At 41.1% G+C, this 21700-nt stretch overlaps 2 protein-coding genes across 4 annotated transcripts in view; one reads left to right on the top strand and one right to left on the bottom strand.

The window, feature by feature from the left end:
• Window positions 1-260: 260 nt before the first annotated feature.
• LOC126998744 (pyruvate dehydrogenase phosphatase regulatory subunit, mitochondrial-like) lies at window positions 261-15333 on the bottom strand. Of its 2 annotated transcripts, none has more exons than XM_050860735.1 (17): window positions 15266-15333; window positions 14301-14515; window positions 13877-14030; window positions 13360-13572; window positions 12965-13128; window positions 12029-12265; window positions 11570-11677; window positions 10953-11122; window positions 10389-10581; window positions 9808-9975; window positions 9036-9202; window positions 8122-8270; window positions 3735-3862; window positions 3422-3591; window positions 2750-2929; window positions 2191-2391; window positions 261-1672 (listed from the first exon to the last, which is right to left on the bottom strand). In XM_050860735.1, exons 2-17 carry the CDS (start codon window positions 14476-14478, stop codon window positions 1475-1477), a joined length of 2778 nt encoding a protein of 925 aa, XP_050716692.1. In that variant the 5' UTR covers window positions 14479-14515; window positions 15266-15333; the 3' UTR covers window positions 261-1474. The 2 variants fall into 2 exon arrangements, with proteins under 2 accessions (XP_050716692.1, XP_050716693.1); XM_050860736.1 differs by having other exon boundaries at window positions 15286-15310.
• Window positions 15334-15582: 249 nt separating this feature from the next.
• LOC126998742 (ionotropic receptor 25a-like) overlaps window positions 15583-21700 on the top strand; it is a 35202-nt gene continuing 29084 nt past the window's right edge. The window contains exon 1 of one of the 2 annotated variants that reach the window (XM_050860734.1): window positions 15583-16442. The gene's annotated coding sequence lies outside the window, so the exon portion shown is untranslated. The remainder of the gene's footprint in view (window positions 16443-21700) is intronic. The other variant, XM_050860733.1, reaches the window with a different exon arrangement.

Genomic DNA, 21700 nt, shown 5'->3' with positions numbered 1-21700 from the left:
CATTGCAATCATTCCTTCCCACCCTGTTTTTTTTTCTATTACTTTTACAGGACTTCCCATTGCAGTCAATATAGTGCATGGAAACCCTATTCAATAACTCTCTCTGTTTCTATGAGAGATGAAGACAAGAAGTGATGCCAAAGATGATGATAAACTTCACTAAAAGATAACTTACTTAGTGATGACTGCTGAATGGACTTCTCAAAATATCCCTATAATCCTTTAATCACCACAGTCCATATTGTCTTACATAAATGGTAAAGAAATTAAGATATATTAAAGGCAGTAATTTATTTTATGCACAGTAAGAAAGTCATAACTATTGTATTACTAAACTGCTGGTAGTCATATAAATGTAAATTTGATATGAACACAGTGAAGGTTAAAATGTTCACTCCTTATCAAGTTAATAATGCACCATGAGTTGTGTGGACTTATTCACACCTAACTTAAGTATCTACAGCCAGGAAAAAAAAGAGTAAATAAACAGATACAGACAATCCTCAGTTGAAGGGAAGCATTGTGTCCCCTTAAATTCCAATCTTTCTATGTTAGTCTCTATCATGTGAGCTTCAAGGAGATGTTGCCTCAGCTATGCATTTATAAAACATTCTACAATATCAAAGACAGACTTGTAGATAATTAACACCTGTGGCTTAGCAGTGTTGACAATGAAGGAGCAGGAACTTGAATAGGAGGCATAAATCTCTTTCTACACTAAGCATCATTAATTAAAACAAAGACTTATTGAATAGTTCAGTCACTGTCTACATAATTACTAAGGACCTCGTTTATAGTTTCTGTTTATCCTTATCTATTATATACACAGAGCTATAAACAATATTTACACAATCTATGGACACTGGAAAACCATCTAATAAACTACATATTAATATATATACAGGAATTTTCCACAACCGACCTATACCTGTACCCAGACAACAGGTCAGTTATCGAACAGTCGGATATTGAAGAAATTATTCCCATGAGATAATCAAGAATGAGCAAGGCTATCTTCTTAACTCAAGGGTCACAATGGTAGCAGCCAGTTCCTTGCAACTTGCTTTGTCCTTAATGATGGTGGACATGGTTTGCAGGATCTTCAATTCTCATGATATCTTACTGGGCCTGTCCCTGTCTATTATCACATCAATGTGGTGCCTAATTATGTCAGTCTTGAACATAAGGCTGCAGGCCACATGACTATTACTTCCTCTATATAATACTATCATAATGACTAGCAAATACCTTCTACAAGGATTTCACATCACTCGAGCTACATAAAGAAAACTTATTTCAAGGCAGTATACTACAGCTACCCAGCTGTTACATTTCTCAAAACAATACAGATTCTAGCTTTCTAATCTGACAGCACCATATAAACCTTCTTCAACAAAACTACATAGAATAATGTTAGAGATTCCTTACCTCAGCTCCGGGAACACTTAACTTGTGCGCTAAATTATCACGAGAGTTAAGTCTGCGTTGCCAGGTAGCGGTTGGCCTGGGGCTCTGGGAACTTGGTGGGCAGGGAGGGCGAGCGCAGTGTGGCGGTGGCTAGGTAACGCACGCCGGCAATATCCACCTCGTAGTGACCAGCCATTATGTACTCTGGGGTTACGTAGTCCATGTTGCCGTTTTCATCGTAGTTCCTCACAAAGCCGAGGCAAATCTGGAAGCATACATCATCACCATTAGCTGAGGGGAAGCATGAAGGTAAATATTATTTATAAGCTTGTTGCCTGCAAAGCCTGTGAGTCTCAAATAGCACAAGCTGAAGACCAAAATGGATTAAATTCAAGGAGAAATAGTTACTTGAGCAAGAACAAAATAGTGCAAATCATAGGTTACAGGTATAGAATGAACCAGATTAAAATTGTAAGCATTTCTAAACACTCACATCATTCAAAAGGAAACTCACACTCCAAACTCGAGGAGAAATAGTTACTTGAGCAAAAATGAAATAGTGCAGATCATAGGTTACAAGTATAGAGTGAGGAAGATGCAAGTAATGTGAGCTTTTGCAAATACTCACACCATTCAGAAGCTGTGAACTATGGACTGGTCTCCTCAACTACAGAGCCCTTACCAGACAACCTCCTCTTGTCTAATATGATTGCCTCTGTTTCAACCTTTCTTCCTATGAGGGTAACTTTCCTACAGGTGCCTCTTATATGACCCACGTCTCACCAGGTTGTTGAGTGTGAAGCCGTAGCCGGTGGTGGTGGTGACGCCCACGAAGACACCGTCCCTGTAGATGGGCTCCCCACCCCAGGCCCAAGGGTCCACCTCTGGGTTGTGGTCCTCCAACTGAAGCTGCACGTACAGTCTCTTCACACCTTTCTTCTTCTGCTGCTCCAGAGCTTCCCGACCGATGAAATCAATGTCTTTCTGCAAATACATACAGGGAAGTTTATCAGGAGGGTAAACCATCTATTAAATGAACTGATTGGTGGAAGATCATATTGTTGTATCAGAATGTTCATTATATTCGGACGTATCAATAAGTACAAGTTACTGAAGCAAATAAAAGACCAAAGCAAATCAGGTATATTAGAAAACTTTTTAACAACCTCTAAACCCTAAATTAATATGGATTTTTGCTGCCATGAACCAGACCAACTCATTCAAGAAACCTTATCTTTCTTGCACACATGAACAGAATATTGTAAAAACAAAAAAAAAAAAAAAAAAAACTGATTCATGTTTACTGTTCATCTTGGCACAGCTCAAAAACTAGAACACCCACATTAAGTTTGACTCTGAAGCTTCGGCCACACTCCAAGGGGGTTGTGGTGGAATCCAGGTCTTGGCCCCAGAAGGCATAAAACTTCTCTATCCTGAGGGAGCGCATTGCATAGTATCCGGCGTGCAGCATGTTGTACTTCTTGCCCACGGACACCAGGTTTTCATACACGTGTAGCGCAAACTGCAGAATAAGTGGCTATTAGTAAGAGTGGCTTTAACATGGAAAGGTGGGAAGTGACCATCATGGATTAAGGAACAAGAATCTTGGTAGGAGCAGGATGGAGTACACAAAGATTAATGCATTTCACTTGATTCTCTTTATATGTATCTACCAATATATAGCTCTGATGACATTCGTATTAAATTCTTCCGACTCTATCATTCTCAGCTGCTGCCAGTCTGTGCATACACAATTTTTTAACAGGAATAGAGAGAGGAAAAAAGACAAAAAGAAATAATAATCCATATGGTGCTTCATAAAAACAGAAACAGAAGGAGTGCAAAATATTAGTCAAATTTGGTTAGAGAAATGTCCTAATGTTCTTGAAAGAGTTTAAGTTGTAGGAGGGAGGAAATACAGAAAGAAGAAAGCCTGTCCTAATCTTTGTGAATGAGTTTAAGTTTTAGGAAGAAGGGAATACAGACAGAAAGGAGGAAGGGTGTCTGTACATACCTCATTCGGGATGTACAGCACCCATCCCAGCTCCCCGGTGTGGGTGATGTTCATGGCACGGATCCCATTGGCCAGACAAACATCGATCTCCTTGAAGGAGAAGAATGGGAAGGTCTTGGTGGAGAGGTCTTCATCTGTTAACTCGGACAGAACATTCCGGGCCAGTGGGCCTGTCAAGATAAAAGAGTATATGGTGTAACTCCTCCCCTCATTGCTTCATTGATGTAAAAAAATAAATAAATAAATAAATAAATAAATAAATAATAATAATAAGAAGAAAATAGATAAAAAAAGAAGAAGACGGAACACCCACCCATCAGACATATGGCCGTGTACATGGAAGTGACGTCACTCATGACCACCGAACCATCCGCCGGAAGGTTCCTCTTGAGCCAGGTGACGCAGCGGGTCTGCTGGATGCTCGGCGCGATCATCATGTAGCTGGAACATTAGAATAACGCCATTCTTAAAGGTCTTCATACTTAAGCACATTTTCTCGGGTGCTTTCTATTATAACAACATATATATTCAAAGGCTACAAAGGAGATTAGTGCCATTGTTAGCATCCACACAAAACTATATTCTCCATAATGGTTTCTGGTCAACACCCAATACTAAAGAGATCTCCTGCAGTTCCTTCAAATTTCAGGCCTCCTTTATCAACACCGAACATTACAGAAGGAATTTTTGTAGTGCGCATTTGGTTTGGGCGGTTATGAATTTGATATGTTGGACGGCCTTTAAAGATTTTCATACTTACTTCCATTGTGTTGCACTTTACTTTTGCCCATACACTCATTCTGTCTTAGTTTTCTCCTTACATACTTCTGCCTTCTCTGTCTATCCTTTCCTTGCTTCTGTCATTATGTAGCTGAAACATTAGAATCATACCATGTTGATAGGTCTGCAAACTAACTCCAATTACGCAGAAAATTCATATATGCTTCCTTACTAATGAAACTTTCAATACAACAATCTGAGATCATTCTTTGTTGATTTATACCACAAGGTGCTGGCTATCATGTGTTGGAAGATACTACTAAATCTAACCTAATATAACCTATCAAAACAAAAACAAACAATATAGGTCTTTCTAATGAGACTTTCTATGTAGCAAAATGAGGTCATTCTTTGTTGATTTATACCATAAGGTGCTGGCTCTAATCTGGATCTGAATCTGGACAAATAATGCGCAGGGCACCTGTATAGGTGCATAACACGCATATTTGTGTGTTTGAGGATACCCTAAACTTAACCTAACATAACCAAAATAAACACTATAGGTCTTGACTCAGAAAATTCATATAGGCTTCCTTACTAATGAGACTTTCAATACAAAAAAGTGAGGTCATTCTTTGTTGATTTATACCATGAGGTGCTGGCTATCATGTGTTTGAAGATACCCTAAACTTAACCTAACATAACCTATCAAAACCAAAACAAACACTGTAGGTCTTGACTAAGAAAATTCATATAAGCTTCCTTACTAATGTGACTTTCTATACAACAAAGTGAGGTCATTCATTGTTGATTTATGCCATAAGGTGCTGGCTATCATGTGTTTAAAGATACCCTAAACTTAACCTAACATAACCTATCAAAACCAAAACAAACACTATAGGTCTTGACTCAGAAAATTCGTATAAGCTTCCTTACTAATGAGATTTTCTATACAACAAAGTGAGGTCATTCTTTGTTGATTTAGACCAGGGCTACTCAACTATTATAAGCAAAGGTCCGGTTAGAAAAATTCAAATGTATGCAGAGGTCCGGATAAATATTGACTGGCTCCACGAGTAAAAAAATATAATTAAACAACATGAAGGTCCTGGCGATGGATTCTTCCAAGTGCATTTCTTCGACTGATTGTGGGGCCTACAGTCAGTTGAGGAAATACACTTGCAAGTATCCATTGCCAGTACCTTCATGTTATTTACTTATATTTTTTCTACTCCTTGGAGCCTGGGGTCCAACCACAACACTCAGAAGGTCCAGATTCGGACCGCGGGCCGCCAGTTGAGTAGCCATGATTTAGACCATAAGCTGCTGGCTATCATGTGTTTGAAGATACCCTAAACTTAACCTAACACAACCAAAACAAACACTATAGGTCTTGACTCAGAAAATCCATATAGGCTGCCATACTAATGAGACTTTCTATACAACAAAGTGAGGACATACTTTGTTGATTTATACCATAAGGTGCTGGCTATCATGTATTTGAAGATACCCTAAACTTAACCTAACATAACCAAAACAAACACTATAGGTCTTGACTCAAAAAATCCATATAGGCTGCCTTACTAATGAGACTTTCTATACAACAAAGTGAGGTCATTCTTTGTTGTTTTATACCATAAGGTGCTGGCTGTCATGTGTTTGAAGATACCCTAAACTTAACCTAACATGACCAAAACAAACACTATAGGTCTTGACTCAGAAAATTCATATAGGTTTCCTTACTAATGAGACTTTCTATACAACAAAGTGAGGTCATTCATTGTTGATTTACACCATGAGGTGCTGGCTATCATATGTTTGAAGATACCCTAAACTTAACCTAACATAACCTATCAAAACCAAAACAAACACTATAGGTCTTGACTCAGAAAATTCATATCGACTTCCTTACTAATGAGATTTTCTATACAAGAAAGTGAGGTCATTCATTGTTGATTTATGCCATAAGGTGCTGGCTATCATGTGTTTAAAGATACCCTAAACTTAACCTAACATAACCTATCAAAATCAAAACAAACACTATAGGTGTTGACTCAGAAAATTCATATATGCTTCCTTACTAATGAGATTTTCTTTCCAGCAAAGTGAGGTCATTCTTTGTTGATTTAGACCATAAGCTGCTGGCTATCATGTGTTTGAAAATACCCTAAACTTAACCTAATATAACCTATCAAAACCAAAACAAACACTGTAGGTCTTGACTCAGAAAATTCATATCGGCTTCCTTACTAATGAGACTTTCTATACAAGAAAGTGAGGACATTCATTGTTGATTTATGCCATAAAGTGCTGGCTATCATGTGTTTAAAGATACCATAAACTTAACCTAACATAACCTATCAAAACCAAACCAACACTATAGGTCTTGGCTTGGAAAATTCATATATGCTTCCTTACTAATGAGGCTTTCTATACAACAAAGTGATCATGTGTTTGAAGATACCCTTAACTTAACCTAACATAACCTATCAAAATCAAAACAAACACTATAGGTGTTGACTCAGAAAATTCATATATGCTTCCTTACTAATGAGATTTTCTATACAACAAAGTGAGGTCATTCTTTGTTGATTTAGACCATAAGCTGCTGGCTATCATATGTTTGAAGATACCCTAAACTTAACCTAACATAACCTATCAAAACCAAAACAAACCTTACCTTACGAACCTTACGGAAATACTGGACGCAGGCCCACTATAGGTCTTGACTCAGAAAATTCATATCGGCTTCCTTACTAATGAGACTTTCTATACAAGAAAGTGAGGTCATTCTTTGTTGATTTATACCATGAGGTGCTGGTTATCATGTGTTTGAAGATACCCTAAACTTAACCTAACATAACCTATCAAAACCAAAACAAACACTGTAGGTCTTGACTCAGAAAATTCATGTCGGCTTCCTTACTAATGAGACTTTCTATACAAGAAAGTGAGGTCATTCATTGTTGATTTATGCCATAAGGTGCTGGCTATCATGTGTTTAAAGATACCCTAAACTTAACCTAACATAACCTATCAAAACCAAAACAAACACTGTAGGTCTTGACTCAGAAAATTCATATTGGCTTCCTTACTAATGAGACTTTCTATACAAGAAAGTGAGGTCATTCATTGTTGATTTATGCCATAAGGTGCTGGCTATCATGTGTTTAAAGATACCCTAAACTTAACCTAACATAACCTATCAAAACCAAACCAACACTATAGGTCTTGGCTCGGTAAATTCATATATGCTTCCTTACTAATGAGGCTTTCTATACAACAAAGTGATGTCGTTCTTTGTTGATTTATACCATGAGGTGCTGGCTATCATGTGTTTGAAGATACCCTAAACCTAACCTAACATAACCTATCAAAATCAAAAGAAACACTATAGGTGTTGACTCATAAAATTCATATATGCTTCCTTACTAATGAGATTTTTTATACTACAAAGTGAGGTAATTCTTTGTTGATTTAGACCATAAGCAGCTGGCTATCATGTGTTTGAAGATACCCTAAACTTAACCTAACATAACCAAAACAAACACTATAGGTCTTGACTCAGAAAATCCACATAGGCTGCCTTACTAATGAGACTTTCTATACAACAAAGTGAGGTCATTCTTTGTTGATTTATACCATAAGGTGCTGGCTGTCATGTGTTTGAAGACACCCTAAACTTAACCTAACATGACCAAAACAAACACTATAGGTCTTGACTCAGAAAATTCATATATGCTTCCCTACTAATGAGAATTTCTATACAACAAACTTATAAACTCATCCTTCTTTACTTTTCCTCCTTACTTACTCCCATCTCCTCTGCTTATCCTTTTCTTTTCCCAATAAAATAATGCTTCTTTGTACTTTCCATCATTCTCCTTCACACTTACTCCCTTTTCTTCTTTCTTTCCTTAGATAGATTGAACGGTAGATAGAAAATATAGCCCAGGATTCCAAAGAACGCATACACTTACTGGTTGGGTGCCGTGCGAGCCAGGGAGCAGTCATTCTCGTAGCCGCCGTAAGGGTTCTGCATCCCAGTGTGAATGATGTTGCCGACGGGAATGTCCACGTCGTTGCTGCACAGGTACTGCAAGGCCTGCACAACCTCGTTCCCTTTGGACTGGGGAAAACAAAGGCAAATCAAATGACAAACACTGACCGCTTTTTCTTCTTTTAACCCCTTGACTGCGGATTTCCTACAAGAAGACATCACCAAGCTACAGGAATGGAACAAGAAGTGGCTGCTACAATTCAATGAAGAAAAATTTAAAGTCATGCACCTTGGGAGGGGATATCCAGCATACCAATACCACATGGGAAACACTTGACTATCCACCACAGAGGGAGAGAAAGACCTGGGACTATATGTTACCAGGCTACCAGCGAAGGCGAAACCCGTGCCAATTGCAGCAGAGGGGTTACCATCCTTACATCCTTATTTTCCCTTCTGGAACTATTCTGACCATTCTGTTTCTAGCCTCCTCATCTATCTAGATTATGAGAACAACATGTTCCAAGCATTTTAATTTTACTTTTTCTCAGCCATTGGCCGAGCTCCTAGTTTCTTTCGGCAATGATCTGATGATAAAAGAAACAAACATTTAAACAACTACTGATCTGTGTTCTGTGGCCCCGTTCATGCTAGTAAGTTCTGAGCTAATGCTTGTGATTTTGGAGGGAGGGTTGAGGAAGGACAAAGAAGGAACACTTGACGAAAGCCATGAAGAAATGACAGCAGTTCAAATGACAAGATGTAGCAAAACTAGAGCTTATGATGAGAACAAATACCTACATAATCTCTTTTCATAGCCCCAATTATATAGTTCATTAAATAGAGGGTTTACAGAATGAGCAAACAATAAGAGATATTATACAAAGCTTTTACCCAGACATCAAACTTGGCAAAGGAGGAGTAGTCAAGAATGGCCACGCCCTCCCTGCAGGCCGCGTACTCGTTGGCGGCATAGTTGAACCACTGTGGCTTGGTCCATGTTTGGGTCTTTGCGATTTCGAATGGGAATGAAATCTCACTGTCGGCTGATGTTTCATACTCTGGAAAAAAATTCAACACATAAGAATGATATAAAGCAGCTACATTAACCCCTTGACTGCAGATTTCCTACAAGAAGACACCACCAAGCTACAGATATATAACAAAAAGTGGCTCCTCCAATTCAATGAAGAAAACTGTAAAGTCATGCACCTTGGGAGGGGATATCCAGCATACCAGTACCACATGGGAAACACTCCACTATCCACCACAGAGGCAGAGAAAGACCTGGGAGTATGTGTTGCCAGGCTACCAGTGAAAGCCAAATCCGTGCCCATCGCAGCGGACAGGTTAAGACAGCTGGCCTACTCATGGTGACCCTGCGTATATATTATTTACCATCTGCTCTCCCCATTCACACATCTATCTATTAAAGTTTTGCTCCCTGTTGATGTTATAGGTATAATCTAGAAAAATACAAGAATGATAGAAAAGGTGGCTACATTAAGACAGCTGGCCTACACATGGTGGCTCCCAAGAATCAATTATTTACCATCTGTCTACCTCATTCATAAATTTATCTATTGAAGTCTCACTGTCATACAATACATAACAATGATATAAGGTCGCTACATTAAGACAGTTAGCCTACACATAGTGGCTCTACCTTCTACATCTGCGCTGGACTTTGGAACGAAGTAGCTGGGGCGCTCGTAGCCCATGACCTGGTTAAACACAGCGCCGGCAGCCTTCAGTCTAGGGAATATGGGTGACATGCGTAGGCAGCGCCCGGTTGTGAAGTCCGGGAAGGGGTACGCGATGCTGTAATGGATTCCTGGAAGAGAGAGAGGATGGAAATTGAATAAATGTGAAAGATGAATATAGGTTTTTTTTATGCCTGAACTAGAGAAGTGTTCATTATTTCTATGGCTGTTTATTTTTCCACTGCAGCCTCTCAGTAAACATTTCCTTTTCCCTTTAATTCTATTTTCAGTGCCCTCCTTTCTATACTTACTTCTCTCAGCCTTTCTAAATCCACTGCAATACTCACTGATATCTTTCTACCCCCTTTTATTTTTTTTATTTTTCTCCTTACTTTACCGTCACAGTCCCTTTTTGTATCCGTGCTTGTTCAATGGCGGGACACTGTTTGGATTTATAATTTTTTAGTTCCCTTGATGCCCTTTATTGGCTCTGTATAATAATAATAAGACATGGATATCAGGTTGAATAGATGAGATGACTTACCTGGAATCTCTTGTACGCGGTCCATCAAGAACTTTCCGTTGTTGTGCATCGGAAGAAAACGCAAGATGTCGAGGTCGTACGCGTCCATGTTTGGGGTGCCACTGACGATCCACTCGGCAATCATGGAGCCGATGCCGCCCGCCGCAGTGCTGCCGCCACTACGCAGACCGGCCGCCACAAAGTAGTTAGTCAGCTGGAACACACGATAATAGTTATAACCTTCCACTTGTAAAATATTTCTCATGATCATGATGAAACGGACTTATGACCCCTTGGCCACGGATTTCCTACACGAAGACATCACCAAGCTACAGAAATGGAACAAAAAGTGGCTGCTACAATTCTATGAAGAAAAATGTAAAGTCATGCACCTTGGGAGGGGATATCCAGCACACCAATACCACATGGGAAACACTCCACTATACACCACAGAGGCAGAGAAAGACCTGGGAGTATATGTTACCACGCTACCAGTGAAAACCAAATCTGTGCCAATTGCAGTGGACGGGTTAAATATGTGAGCTTGGGTGCTGAAATGTTTGAGAGTATGGCCCTAAGACTCACCTCAGGCACCATCCCCAGAATCCAGCGGTGGTCGGCGGAGAAGGCGCAGGAGGTGTTGTAGAGGCGGCCCAGCACGGCGTTCTTCATGACGGGGACGCGGAACAGCATCTCACGCAGCATCACGAAGAAGTGGTCCCAGTCCTCCAGCAACTCCCGGTCCTGATGTGCACCTGTCACACAAATTTGACAATGATATTAAAAAGAAAAATATGCATAACTACAGCAAACATTCTATTTAACAAACTTCTACTGGATATATCAAACCGTATGAGCTGTATATAGATCTTTTGCTTATATTTGATAAAGTACCTTATGCATATTAGTATTTTTGGATATAATGAGCTTTACAATACAACGGTTTGGTATTCCCCTCAAACTTTGACAAGGAAAGTAATGTATGTGGAATTTTACTTAATATCAAGACACCTCTGATCCTAAATTATATATTTTTTTTATTCCTCCTTTTTTTTTAGCAGGATCTTTTCTTTATCCCTTGGTATGTCTCCTTTGGCATTAAGAATAATAGTAATACAATCCCTCTGAACTGAGCACTATCATAATCCACACACTGAGTATCCAACTACTGTTCTTTCTTACACAATTCTGCTGACCCTCACCTGGTAACTCTTTCTCAAAGGACGGCTTGGCCCACTTCTCAAACCCTCCACACAGGAAGCCTCCGTTGAACTCCCTCATGTATATGTTACCGTCTGGATCTCTTATGGCTGGAGATAAAGGGAATGAAAACTTAATGGTCTTAGTTCTGAATTATCTTCTATGGGTAAAGAGCATTAGTCTTGACCATGATATTAAAGTACACCCTCAAAGTACAATGAACACTATTTCTTGAATCTCCATTTAATGAAAGTAAGATTTATCATAACACATAAATCTACTGAACATTTACTTTATAGTGAGTGTAAATGATTCTCTTTGCTCTCATTTGATGCCTTTCATGCTATTACTGGACCAAACAAAATCCCCTAAACCATCAAACACAATTTCTACCTGGTATTCTACAGTGAACCAGTAATTACTGATGATGATGATGAACTATAAAGATAAGAGATTCCTACCCGGCATCAGGGGATCAATGCCGTCCAGCTTCTGTGTGTAGAGGAAGTAGTGCTCGGCGGGATGGACGGGAACCTTCACCTGGGGCTCGGACATCCAGCCCACGTTTCTGGCCCACAGCCCACCGGTGTTCACTATATAGTCGCACTCTATCATCCCCTTGCTGGTCTCCACGGCAACCACGCGCTCATTCTGGACCAGTATCCGGGAGAGGTGGCACTCCTCCACCACTTGCGACCCTTAGAGGAGATTACGTCATGTAGGTCAGTAGTTCTTAAGACTCTGAAAGCTGATGAGCTACTAAGATTCATTATTATTATTATTTTTTACAGGAAGGGAGGCAGGCCCAGTGTTACCAGACTGTCCTACCCAGTCTCTTATATTTACTGATTTCCAACCCCCAAAACTATCCCCTGGGCCCCAGTAACGAGATTCATTTATAGTTATCGTTAAAATCGTTAATTTCTGATGTTTTTTGGCAAGAGTTAAGGGTCAGAAACGGGAAAATACAATATGCTGAGTATGATAATCTGGTAACGGTGGCTCAGGCATCTCAAGGGTAAAAAACATAAACAGAAAAAAAAAAAAAAAGCCCTCAATATGCTGCTCTGACAAAAGAAAACAAAAGGAAAGGCCAGAAGAGAGGTCAATTTCAGGTGGAGAGGTGTCTTGATACTCCCCTCTTTGGTGCTGGTCATGTAGGTAATCGTTGGCAAGATAGCATCAGACAGACTGCTGCTGGGTACTTCGCTATTTACCTTGCTCTAACGCCAGGTTGAGGAGTGTGAAGGTGAGCTTAGAAGGGTCACAGATTCGCTTATGTATGTCAGTGGTTCTCAAACTTTGACAGCTGATGTGTGACTGAGATTTTTTGGTGCTGGTTATGTTATCCTTAGCAAGATAGGATCATTTAAACTACTGGCTACTCTGTTGCTTACCTTGTTCTAGTGCCAGCTTGAGGAGAGTGAATGTGAGTTTGTAAGGGTCACACACACCATCGTTGGGCACCCAGAATGACCCCACCAAGTCCGACGTGTTGAGAATGTCACACTTCTTAGCAGTTTCTTCTGGGGTGAGAATGTAGCACTCCGTTCCACTGGCTCTGGAAAATGAATTAGTATTATATCAATGCTTTGTCAATCAAGGAACTATTATGACAGGTGTGGAAATTGTCTATGATCAACCTGGGTAATTTTGCAGGCATTATCCTATTACAGTGTATACTCTGCCTAAGCCCTCTCTTTTATGAACTAACTGGGGGAGCACCAAGCCATTATATCTAGAGGTATGTATCATCTGGTGTATAAGTGTCAGGGAAATCAAAGCGACTTACTCTGCAATCGCCTTCATCTTGCGGAAGTGTGTGATTCTGTCCCGGGTGCGCGCCAGGTGGAGGCCCCCGCACTGCTTCCAGCCTGTGTCATGGCCAGCATCAGATAACTCCTGGGCGAGGGTTTTGCTTTTCCATAAAATTTTCATCTCTGGCTGCATGAGCTTCACGCCCCCAAGGAACCCTGAGCTCCTCCATGAGGAAGCACCGCCAATCCTGTAGACATAAGATCAGTGTGTCCTTTTGTTTTCTTCTGTGGCAACACACTATACATACTCACATAAAAGTTGGTCTCATGTAAATGTTGAACACCTTAAGGCCATGTATATGTATAACAATATGTGGTACTAATCCTGAAGATACAAAATTAGTGTCCTCATAATGTCATGTCTTTTATCTGAACCTGTAATTCTGCTTTGTAAAGGAAAGCAATAATGTAAATAAAAAATATAGTAAATAATTGGAAAAGATAGCAGGTAAATAATCTAATGAACAGCAGTAAAAAATCAATGTTGTTCACCTTCCCTGCTCCAGCATGACAACGTCCTTGCCCCAGCCCAGCATGGCCAGGTGGTAGAGGACGGAGGTGCCCACCATGCCGCCGCCACACACCACCACTTTGGCCTCCTTGGGTGGCAGCTCATTGAGGGGCAGCTTGGATGAGGCAAAGTTCTCTGTTGGGCAAAGAAACATGAGCAAAATGACATCTTCAGTAATCTCTATGTGTCTGCTCATCCAAATTCCACTGGCTAGAAAACTATCTTTTGAAAATAGGAAATAATAAAGATAAAAAGTGACTTCTTCAAAACAAGAAATTAATAACTTTTACTGGAGCAAAATAAAATACCCTCCTATCAAACAGAGAGGTAGAGAACACTGGGAAATGCCCAATATTCTTCAGTGGACTAATAAAGGCTGTTGCTGCTGCCACATCAACCCCTTGCCTTCCAGGTCCAGCTGCTGGTACTGGTGGCTGGAGGCCCAGTGGCCATGAAGGATGTCTGCCGTCAGTGAGGGCCCCCCGACGTGGTACTGACGGCACACACTCGGCAGGGCAAAGTTCTTCTTACTCTGCCAGCGGCTGCTGACTGTACGAAGCATCGTGCAGGTTTCCCTTGCCATGGCCAGGGAGTCTTGATTTTTCTCCTGATATCACAGCCTGGAGGAACAAATGATATGGCTGAGAGATGATGATGCCAAGTTCATTGAAATGACACCGGTAATAGTTATGAAAGCAATCAAGACTCACTCATTCACTATGACGTTATGAACAAGTGCATTGAGGATTATTTTTTGAGGCTAACATCATCATATTGTTGACGGCCCAGCGGAGCACTGCACTGGCAACGGAGCGGGGCCTGAAACCTCATCAACGGTAAATGGTAAGTGGTAGATAAGAATTATATAACATGACCAAACCTGAATTAACATAAGTAGACAAAAATGAAGCCTGCCAACACTCCAGCAAGGTCCTAAACAAGATTAAGTAAACTAAGAAACTGTGAAATGCTTATAATATGTCTTGGGGTGTTTACTATCTGGGCTTTACTATCCTGTCTTGTCCTTTTCCATCTGCTAACCTGTTGATACAAGGCCGGCCAGGTGAGTATATGTGTTATGTGCCTGTAAGGTGCCCTGCGCATTATTATCAAGATCAAGAAGAATATACAGGTGTGGCGGGCTGTAATCTGGTCATTAACCTTTATAGACAGTCCTCAGTAAGCTTTATTTCTCCTTATGATGCGGTGTTCGTGTTCGGTAAGCTTTATTTCTCGTTATAATACAATGTTCGCCCTGTCATCTCATAAAAAGGTGTCCCTAAGTCTATCAGTAAGAGCTTGGCTATTAGGAGATTCTAGATCAGTGTGTCAATAAAAACCGGAGGAAAAAAATAACGGTATTGCCTCACCTGCCCCAGGCAATGTTTACCTTCTTGGCTGCAGACCGTACAAGACCAAGATCAAGACCATCGTGTCACGCTTTCCAACAGCTTCCTTTAATGGAGGAGCTGGCAGAATGGTTAGCGTGTGGGCGAAGCAAACTGTAGGACATGGCTTCGAGTCTCGCCCGCCGCTATAAGATGACAGTTTTCAGTCATCGCCAAGTGGGCTAAGACTACCCACATGCTGTCCTGCTGAAGGCCACCTGACTCTAGATTAACAATAGCAACCCTTTTAGTTTTAACGCCATTTTTCTTTCTTATCCCAAGACTTTCACGCACATCTCCCAGTCCTTTTAGTTAATAAGTAAGGAGGAAGGTAGAAATAAGGGAAGAGATAAGAAAGAGAGGGAGAGAAAGAAGCAAAAACGTTAGTATGAAAATAGAGGAAATTATGTAAAATTTTCTCTCGAGGGTGTGTCTCGCATTTCCATTCACCACAAGTTTGTTAATATCGTCCACCACTACTTGTCTTCGTATTTATGAGCCCCAAAATACCATTACACAAGAACATATACTGGTCCTTAATTCCTTTCCCTTCCCTTCTGTTCTGTTCTGTTCTCTTCCCTTCCCTTCTCTTCCCTTCTCTTATCTTCTCTCCTATTCTCTCCCATCTCTTATATTCCCTTCTCTTCTCGTCCGTTCTCTTCTCTTCTCGTCCGGTCTCTTCTCTTCTCTTCTCGTCCCTTCTCTTTTCACCTCTTCTTTTCTCTTTTCTTTAATATTTCAAGATAATCTAAGGAAATACAGGCAAGGGTAAGTTAGGGGGCCTCTAAACACATTCTTCCTTAGGGTAACTACACATAACACTAAACCCGGCAATGGTGAGGAAGATGAAAAAGAGGGTCAGTAGTGAGAGACAGGAGGCGCATGGCAAGGCAGGTGTGAGGTGGGTGCGCGTCTTGTGAGAGCATGCGTGTGGAAGTGTCACGGGGAAGCGAAATGCGGCACACAAATCCCTAAGACTTTGCCGGCGTCCACTCTGCGCTTCGCCGCCCCAGCCGACGCGAGGCGCACTGACGCACCCACCGTGGACGCACCCTTCGCCCACGTCCTTATTAGCGAGTGAAGTGTCACGGGACGCAAACTAAAACACACTCTAGATATTAAATGAACGAGTGAAGATAGTAAGAGTAACAGCACATAGGTAAGTATAATATATAGTTATCTAATAGTATCAGTCTCACTCTCTCTGTTCGTATTAGCGAGTGGAGTGTGACGGAAAGATAAATAACAAAGAATCTTGATATTAAATAAACGTTTGAAGATAACAAGAGCAACAACATAGGTAAGTATATATCAAATAGTCTCGGTCTCATTCTTTCTCTCTTTACTGGCTTGTGGTGTGAGGAGAAGTAAAAGAACGCACAATCTAGATATCAAATGACCGTCTGAAAATAACGAGTAACAGCACATAGGCAAGTATATATCTAGTAATCTCAGTCTCACTCTTTCTCTCCTTACGGGTGGGGCGCGACAGAAGAGCTAAAAGGAGAATCTAGTCGATATAAAATAAACTTGTGAAGGCATAATTAAAGAACGAGAAAATAAATGCGTAAGCCGCTTCATAATCATAAATACGCTCGCTCTTCCCTTACTGGCGTGTTGAGGGAGGCGGAAACGAAAAAGATTAAAAGTAAAGGCAATATTTGGGGCCTCAGTGCTAGTCTCCGTCACACTGGCCCTTGAGCCTGTGAGCATACAAAATTAACGTGTGGGAGTGTACATTAAACGGCAGACCAGAAGCGTGTTTCCTTACAGCAAAATAAGCAAACAGAAATAAACCGAAGGGGATAAAAACAGAGAGAGATTTAGGAGACAGCTCAAGGGAAAAAAGAAAGAATTTAACGAAACAGCTGAACGGTGAAACAGAAAGAGGTCATCACAAAAAAAGAGATTAACGAAACAGCTTAAAATCGAAGCAATAGGAAATAAAAACAGGAAGAGATTTAGGAGACAACTCAGAGGCGAAACAGAGATAAAAACGAACAGGTTAACGAAACGGTTCAAGGGCGATAAAGAAACATTAAAACAGAGAGAGATTAACGAAACGACTTAAGGACAATAGAGAAGGAGATACAAACAGGTAGATATAGACTCAAATCCGCTATGACACTGCTGAAACACACACACAAAAAAACACTATGATATCCAAAACACTATGATCGGTATTAAAAGACACTTTCGCATCTCACATCAGCTATTTCTAAAGGTCAAAAAAGGGGTCAGTCAGTTTCTAATGATTGTTTCTTCACGTTCATGGTACGGAAGAAGGGTCACACTACCACCAGGGTCATAAAACTGCTTCTGGAAATGCTCACAACTCTTACGAAAGCCTTGTCAAATATATGCTTTTGGACGATGAAATGTCTTAAAATACAACCCTATAGCACCCCACGCTATAACACTCTAAAACAAAGTACAAAAGGAATATCTAATAACAAGATCAGATTCAGGTGGAGAGGTGTTTTGATGCTCCCCTGTTGAAAGCGTTCGAGTAATCTATCTATACCATTGTCAAAGCTCCTATTTTACATGTTCTTACTGGCGAGTGAAATAATCTGGGAATCTAAAAGCCATTCATCCTATATGTCATTCTAAAGTCAACGTGTGAAGATTATAAGAGCGAGAGATTATAATTATGTAAGTCTGTATACAATATTCACCCTTTAGAGCCAGTGCAACGGATACGTGCACTAAGGCCACGCGCAGCTTTTCCTACCTACCTCCAGGGCCGCCTCCACCCGCTTTAGTATGCAAGAGTTCCAACACACGCAAAGGTAGAAAAGGAGGAGAGAAAAAACGAGAAAAAAAGCGATCGCTAAGTTACTGTCACCACAACACTGTTACCGCAGCTGTGAGATTCCTTTCCGCTTACTAACTCGATGTACGGAAAGAGATTTGTCACATTATTATCACTACTATAAATTATCATCATCATCATCCTTACGCCCTATTCGCTCCCTCTTTCCCACAACAATAACGGTGTAAAACTTAATGTCAGTGAGAGGGAATGAGGGTAAGAAGAGAGATAAAAAAAAAAAAGAAAAAAAGAGGGAAATGTGGTTAAGAAGAGATGAAGAAAAGATAAAAAAGGGGGAAATTAGCAAAGTTACGACACGTTCTCGATATAGTTTCGACAACAACGGAAAAATAATGCAACAGGTAAATGTAAAGTTTGGGGAATACGCTATAGCTGGGTGTGGCCTCGGTGCTCATCTCCGTCGCATTGTCCCTTGTGCTTGTGGCGGGAAGAACCCATTACCCCGGGACACAGGGCCAGAGCAACGTCCAGGTTACCACAGTTTATCTTTCCCAGGTTTCCCCAGGTACCCATTTATCAAACAGCCCGAAAGGGAGGATGAACAGCTGGGCTACAGGTTACTGCGCCCAGCCCCCAGATTGGATTCACGTTAGCTACGCTGCTGCTCAGATTGAAGAGAGATTATTGTGTCCAGCCCAGATTGGATACAGGTTATATCGTCCAGTCTCACAAAGATGCTTAATTACGATGACAGTCTGTAAACACGCGTTGCAGGCGATTCGATACTGATGACGGCGACTGATTAGCTCGGGGGGAAGTTACAGTGATAAAGCAGAAGGAACAGTGGGCGAGAATCAACCACAAATGAAGTAGCAGCAGCAGTAGTAGTAGTAGTAGTAGTAGTAGTAGTAGTAGTAGTAGTAGTAGTAGCCGTGGTAGTCGTTTTTTTTCTGCTTACTCCCGAGTGTACTTCTGATGTATAATTCCCCGCAGGAGTTATCACCTTTCACCTGTTCTTTTCTTACCTGCCTGCGCGTCAGAATTGGTAGCAAGGTTGACACACACACACACACACACACACACACACACACACACACACACACACACACACACACACACACACACACACACACACACACACACACACACACACACACACACTTATTCGCCGCGGGTTGCGTTAAGTGACGGGCAGCAGCTAAGTGCACTGATAAACGAGGTGCTGTGTTTTTCATGCGATTGGCTTTTGTATATGTTTTATGAGCATGGGTAGGAGTCCTGAAGTGTTAAAGAGAGACTTCAAATTAAAAAAAGTCGCTGATTGAATGTTATTTGTCCCCCGATAGTCGCTGATTGAATGTTATCTGTTCCCCGATAGTCGCTGATTGATTGTAATGTCCCCCGCTAGTCGCTGAGTGAATGTAGAGCTGATGGTATTACTTCCAGCCTTGACGCCTTGCTTGTGCTTCATGTATGTCAGAGGTCTCGCTGAAGATGGCGAGGGTCAATGTGAACGACCTCAGACCTGCCTTCCAAATCCTTAAAAAGCTCCCTCCTCCGAATCCATATCTCAGATTAGGATCATTCGAACGGCTGATGGACAGACAGTATCAGAGTCGGTATTCTCAAACGCTTTCGCCTCTCACATAAACAATTTCCAAAGGCCAAAAATGAGATTGGTCGCGTTCCCCTGAGTGTTTCTTCACGTCCATGGGCATAAGAACCTCCCATGGCAATACCTACAACTCCTATACGAAAGCTTTGTCGAATGTGTGTGTTTGGGCGCCGATATGTTTAATAAGAGTATGACCCCAGATGCTAGGTACAATGCGTCGCGGCGGAATAAGTCACGAATAACTCGACTCGGTAATCACTATTTTTTCCTCTGATTCACAGCTCGCTCAAGAAAGTCCGGGATACGAGGACGATAGGGGAGAAAGGGAGGGGAGGGGGCACACGTAAAGACTATATTAAATACTTGTTAGGGAGCGTGGCAAGGGGCAAGACACGGACGAATAGGGAATAAATAAGTAATGAATCAGGGGAGGGTGGGACCGTAGATATGTAAGGGATACTTATATCAGTCCATTAGCATTGCAGTTCACAGGGCGTTAAAGTAGTAGTAGCAACAGTAGAAGTAGTAGTAGTAGTAGTAGTAGTAGTAGTAGTAGTAGTAGTAGTAGTAGTAGTAGTAGTAGTAGTAGTAGTAGATAAAAATAATAGGTAAATTCTGACAACTACTACTACTACTACTACTACAATGGTTCTCCTGGTCTGAGTGGTGTTGTTGGTGTTGGTGTTGATAGAGATGGTGGTGGTGGTGGTGGTGGTGATTGATGGGATAATGGACGGGTGGTGATATTGGTGGTAAAGGTAATGGCAGTAATGGTTGTAATGGCTGTCCATCACGACACTGTGGTGGTGGTGGTGGTGGTGGTGATGGAGATGGTGATGAAAGATATAGGTGCTTGCTGGCAGGCGATGGTGGTGGTGGTGGTGGTTACAGAGGAGCGCTGCGTGGAGTTGGGTGATGATGATGATGATGATGATGATATAATCCTCTGTGGCGGTGATGGTGGTGGTGAAGACTGGTAATATGTTGATTCTATTTGTTGATCTGTTTATTTAGGGGAAAAAAATAGCATACAGAAATAATTCATTCAACTAATACATTGATGATTATGGTGGAGGTGACGATGGTATACAGTGGTGGTGGTGGTGATGGTGGTGGTGGTGGTGATTATGGTATAGTGGTGGGGGAGTGTTGGTGATATTCTACTCCAGGGCTACTCAACTGACGGGCCGCGGTTCGAATCCAAATTCTTGCAAGTGTATTTCCTCGGCTGACCGTGAAAAGGGAAAAAAATAAATAAAAAAGAACAAAAATAAGAACAGATAAGAAATAAAAGAACAGAAAACACGTGAAGATAGAAAAGGGGAGGTAAATAAATACACAACAGATAAAAAAGTAGATAAAAATAAAACAGAAATAAAAAGATTACAAAACAACATTGACCCTACAGTCAGTCGAGAAAATACAGCAGGACCTTTATGTTATTTGATTATATTTTTCTACTCCATGAGCTTGGGGTCCAACAATAATATTTATCCGTGTAGGTAGGAGAACAAGACGCCGGATTGGGTCTAGTAGGCTGTTTTTCAAGAAGTCTCAGATCCTTGCTACACAGGCTTTCGTTGGTTCTGAGGAGGAGGTTGAGAGTCTGGATATCACGCCGCCTAACCTGTTTAAGACTGCCTAATGCCAGAAGGTTTATGTTAAGAGTGGAATGTACAAAAGGATCACAAAAGTAGATATAAGTATATGTATGTAAGTATTGTAAGTATTAAGTATGTCCCCCCCCCCCCCTCTTTTTCGGCGTTTCATCGGGACCTCGGTATGCATTTGAACTTGTCTAACTGGACCTTTGCTCTTAACCCGGTACCTGGCTTTACCGTGTAGCAGCGACGGGCCAAATTTTTGCCATGATATAAACCCCCCAAAATGATGATGCATAAACTGATCACAAATGCGTTGATATATATTATGAAATGGTTTGTGGGAGTGATGATTTTTCTCATTAATTCGCCTAGAGGGGCCTTTAAGAAACATGATCCCCGCAGCTACCGGGTTAATAGATGAG

The sequence above is a fragment of the Eriocheir sinensis genome, chromosome 15 (assembly GCF_024679095.1).
Source record: "Eriocheir sinensis breed Jianghai 21 chromosome 15, ASM2467909v1, whole genome shotgun sequence".
In the NCBI taxonomy this organism is placed as follows: Eukaryota; Metazoa; Arthropoda; class Malacostraca; order Decapoda; family Varunidae; genus Eriocheir; species Eriocheir sinensis.
Note: the sequence above shows the minus strand (reverse complement) of the source record. Positions and strands in the feature narration are given on the sequence as shown.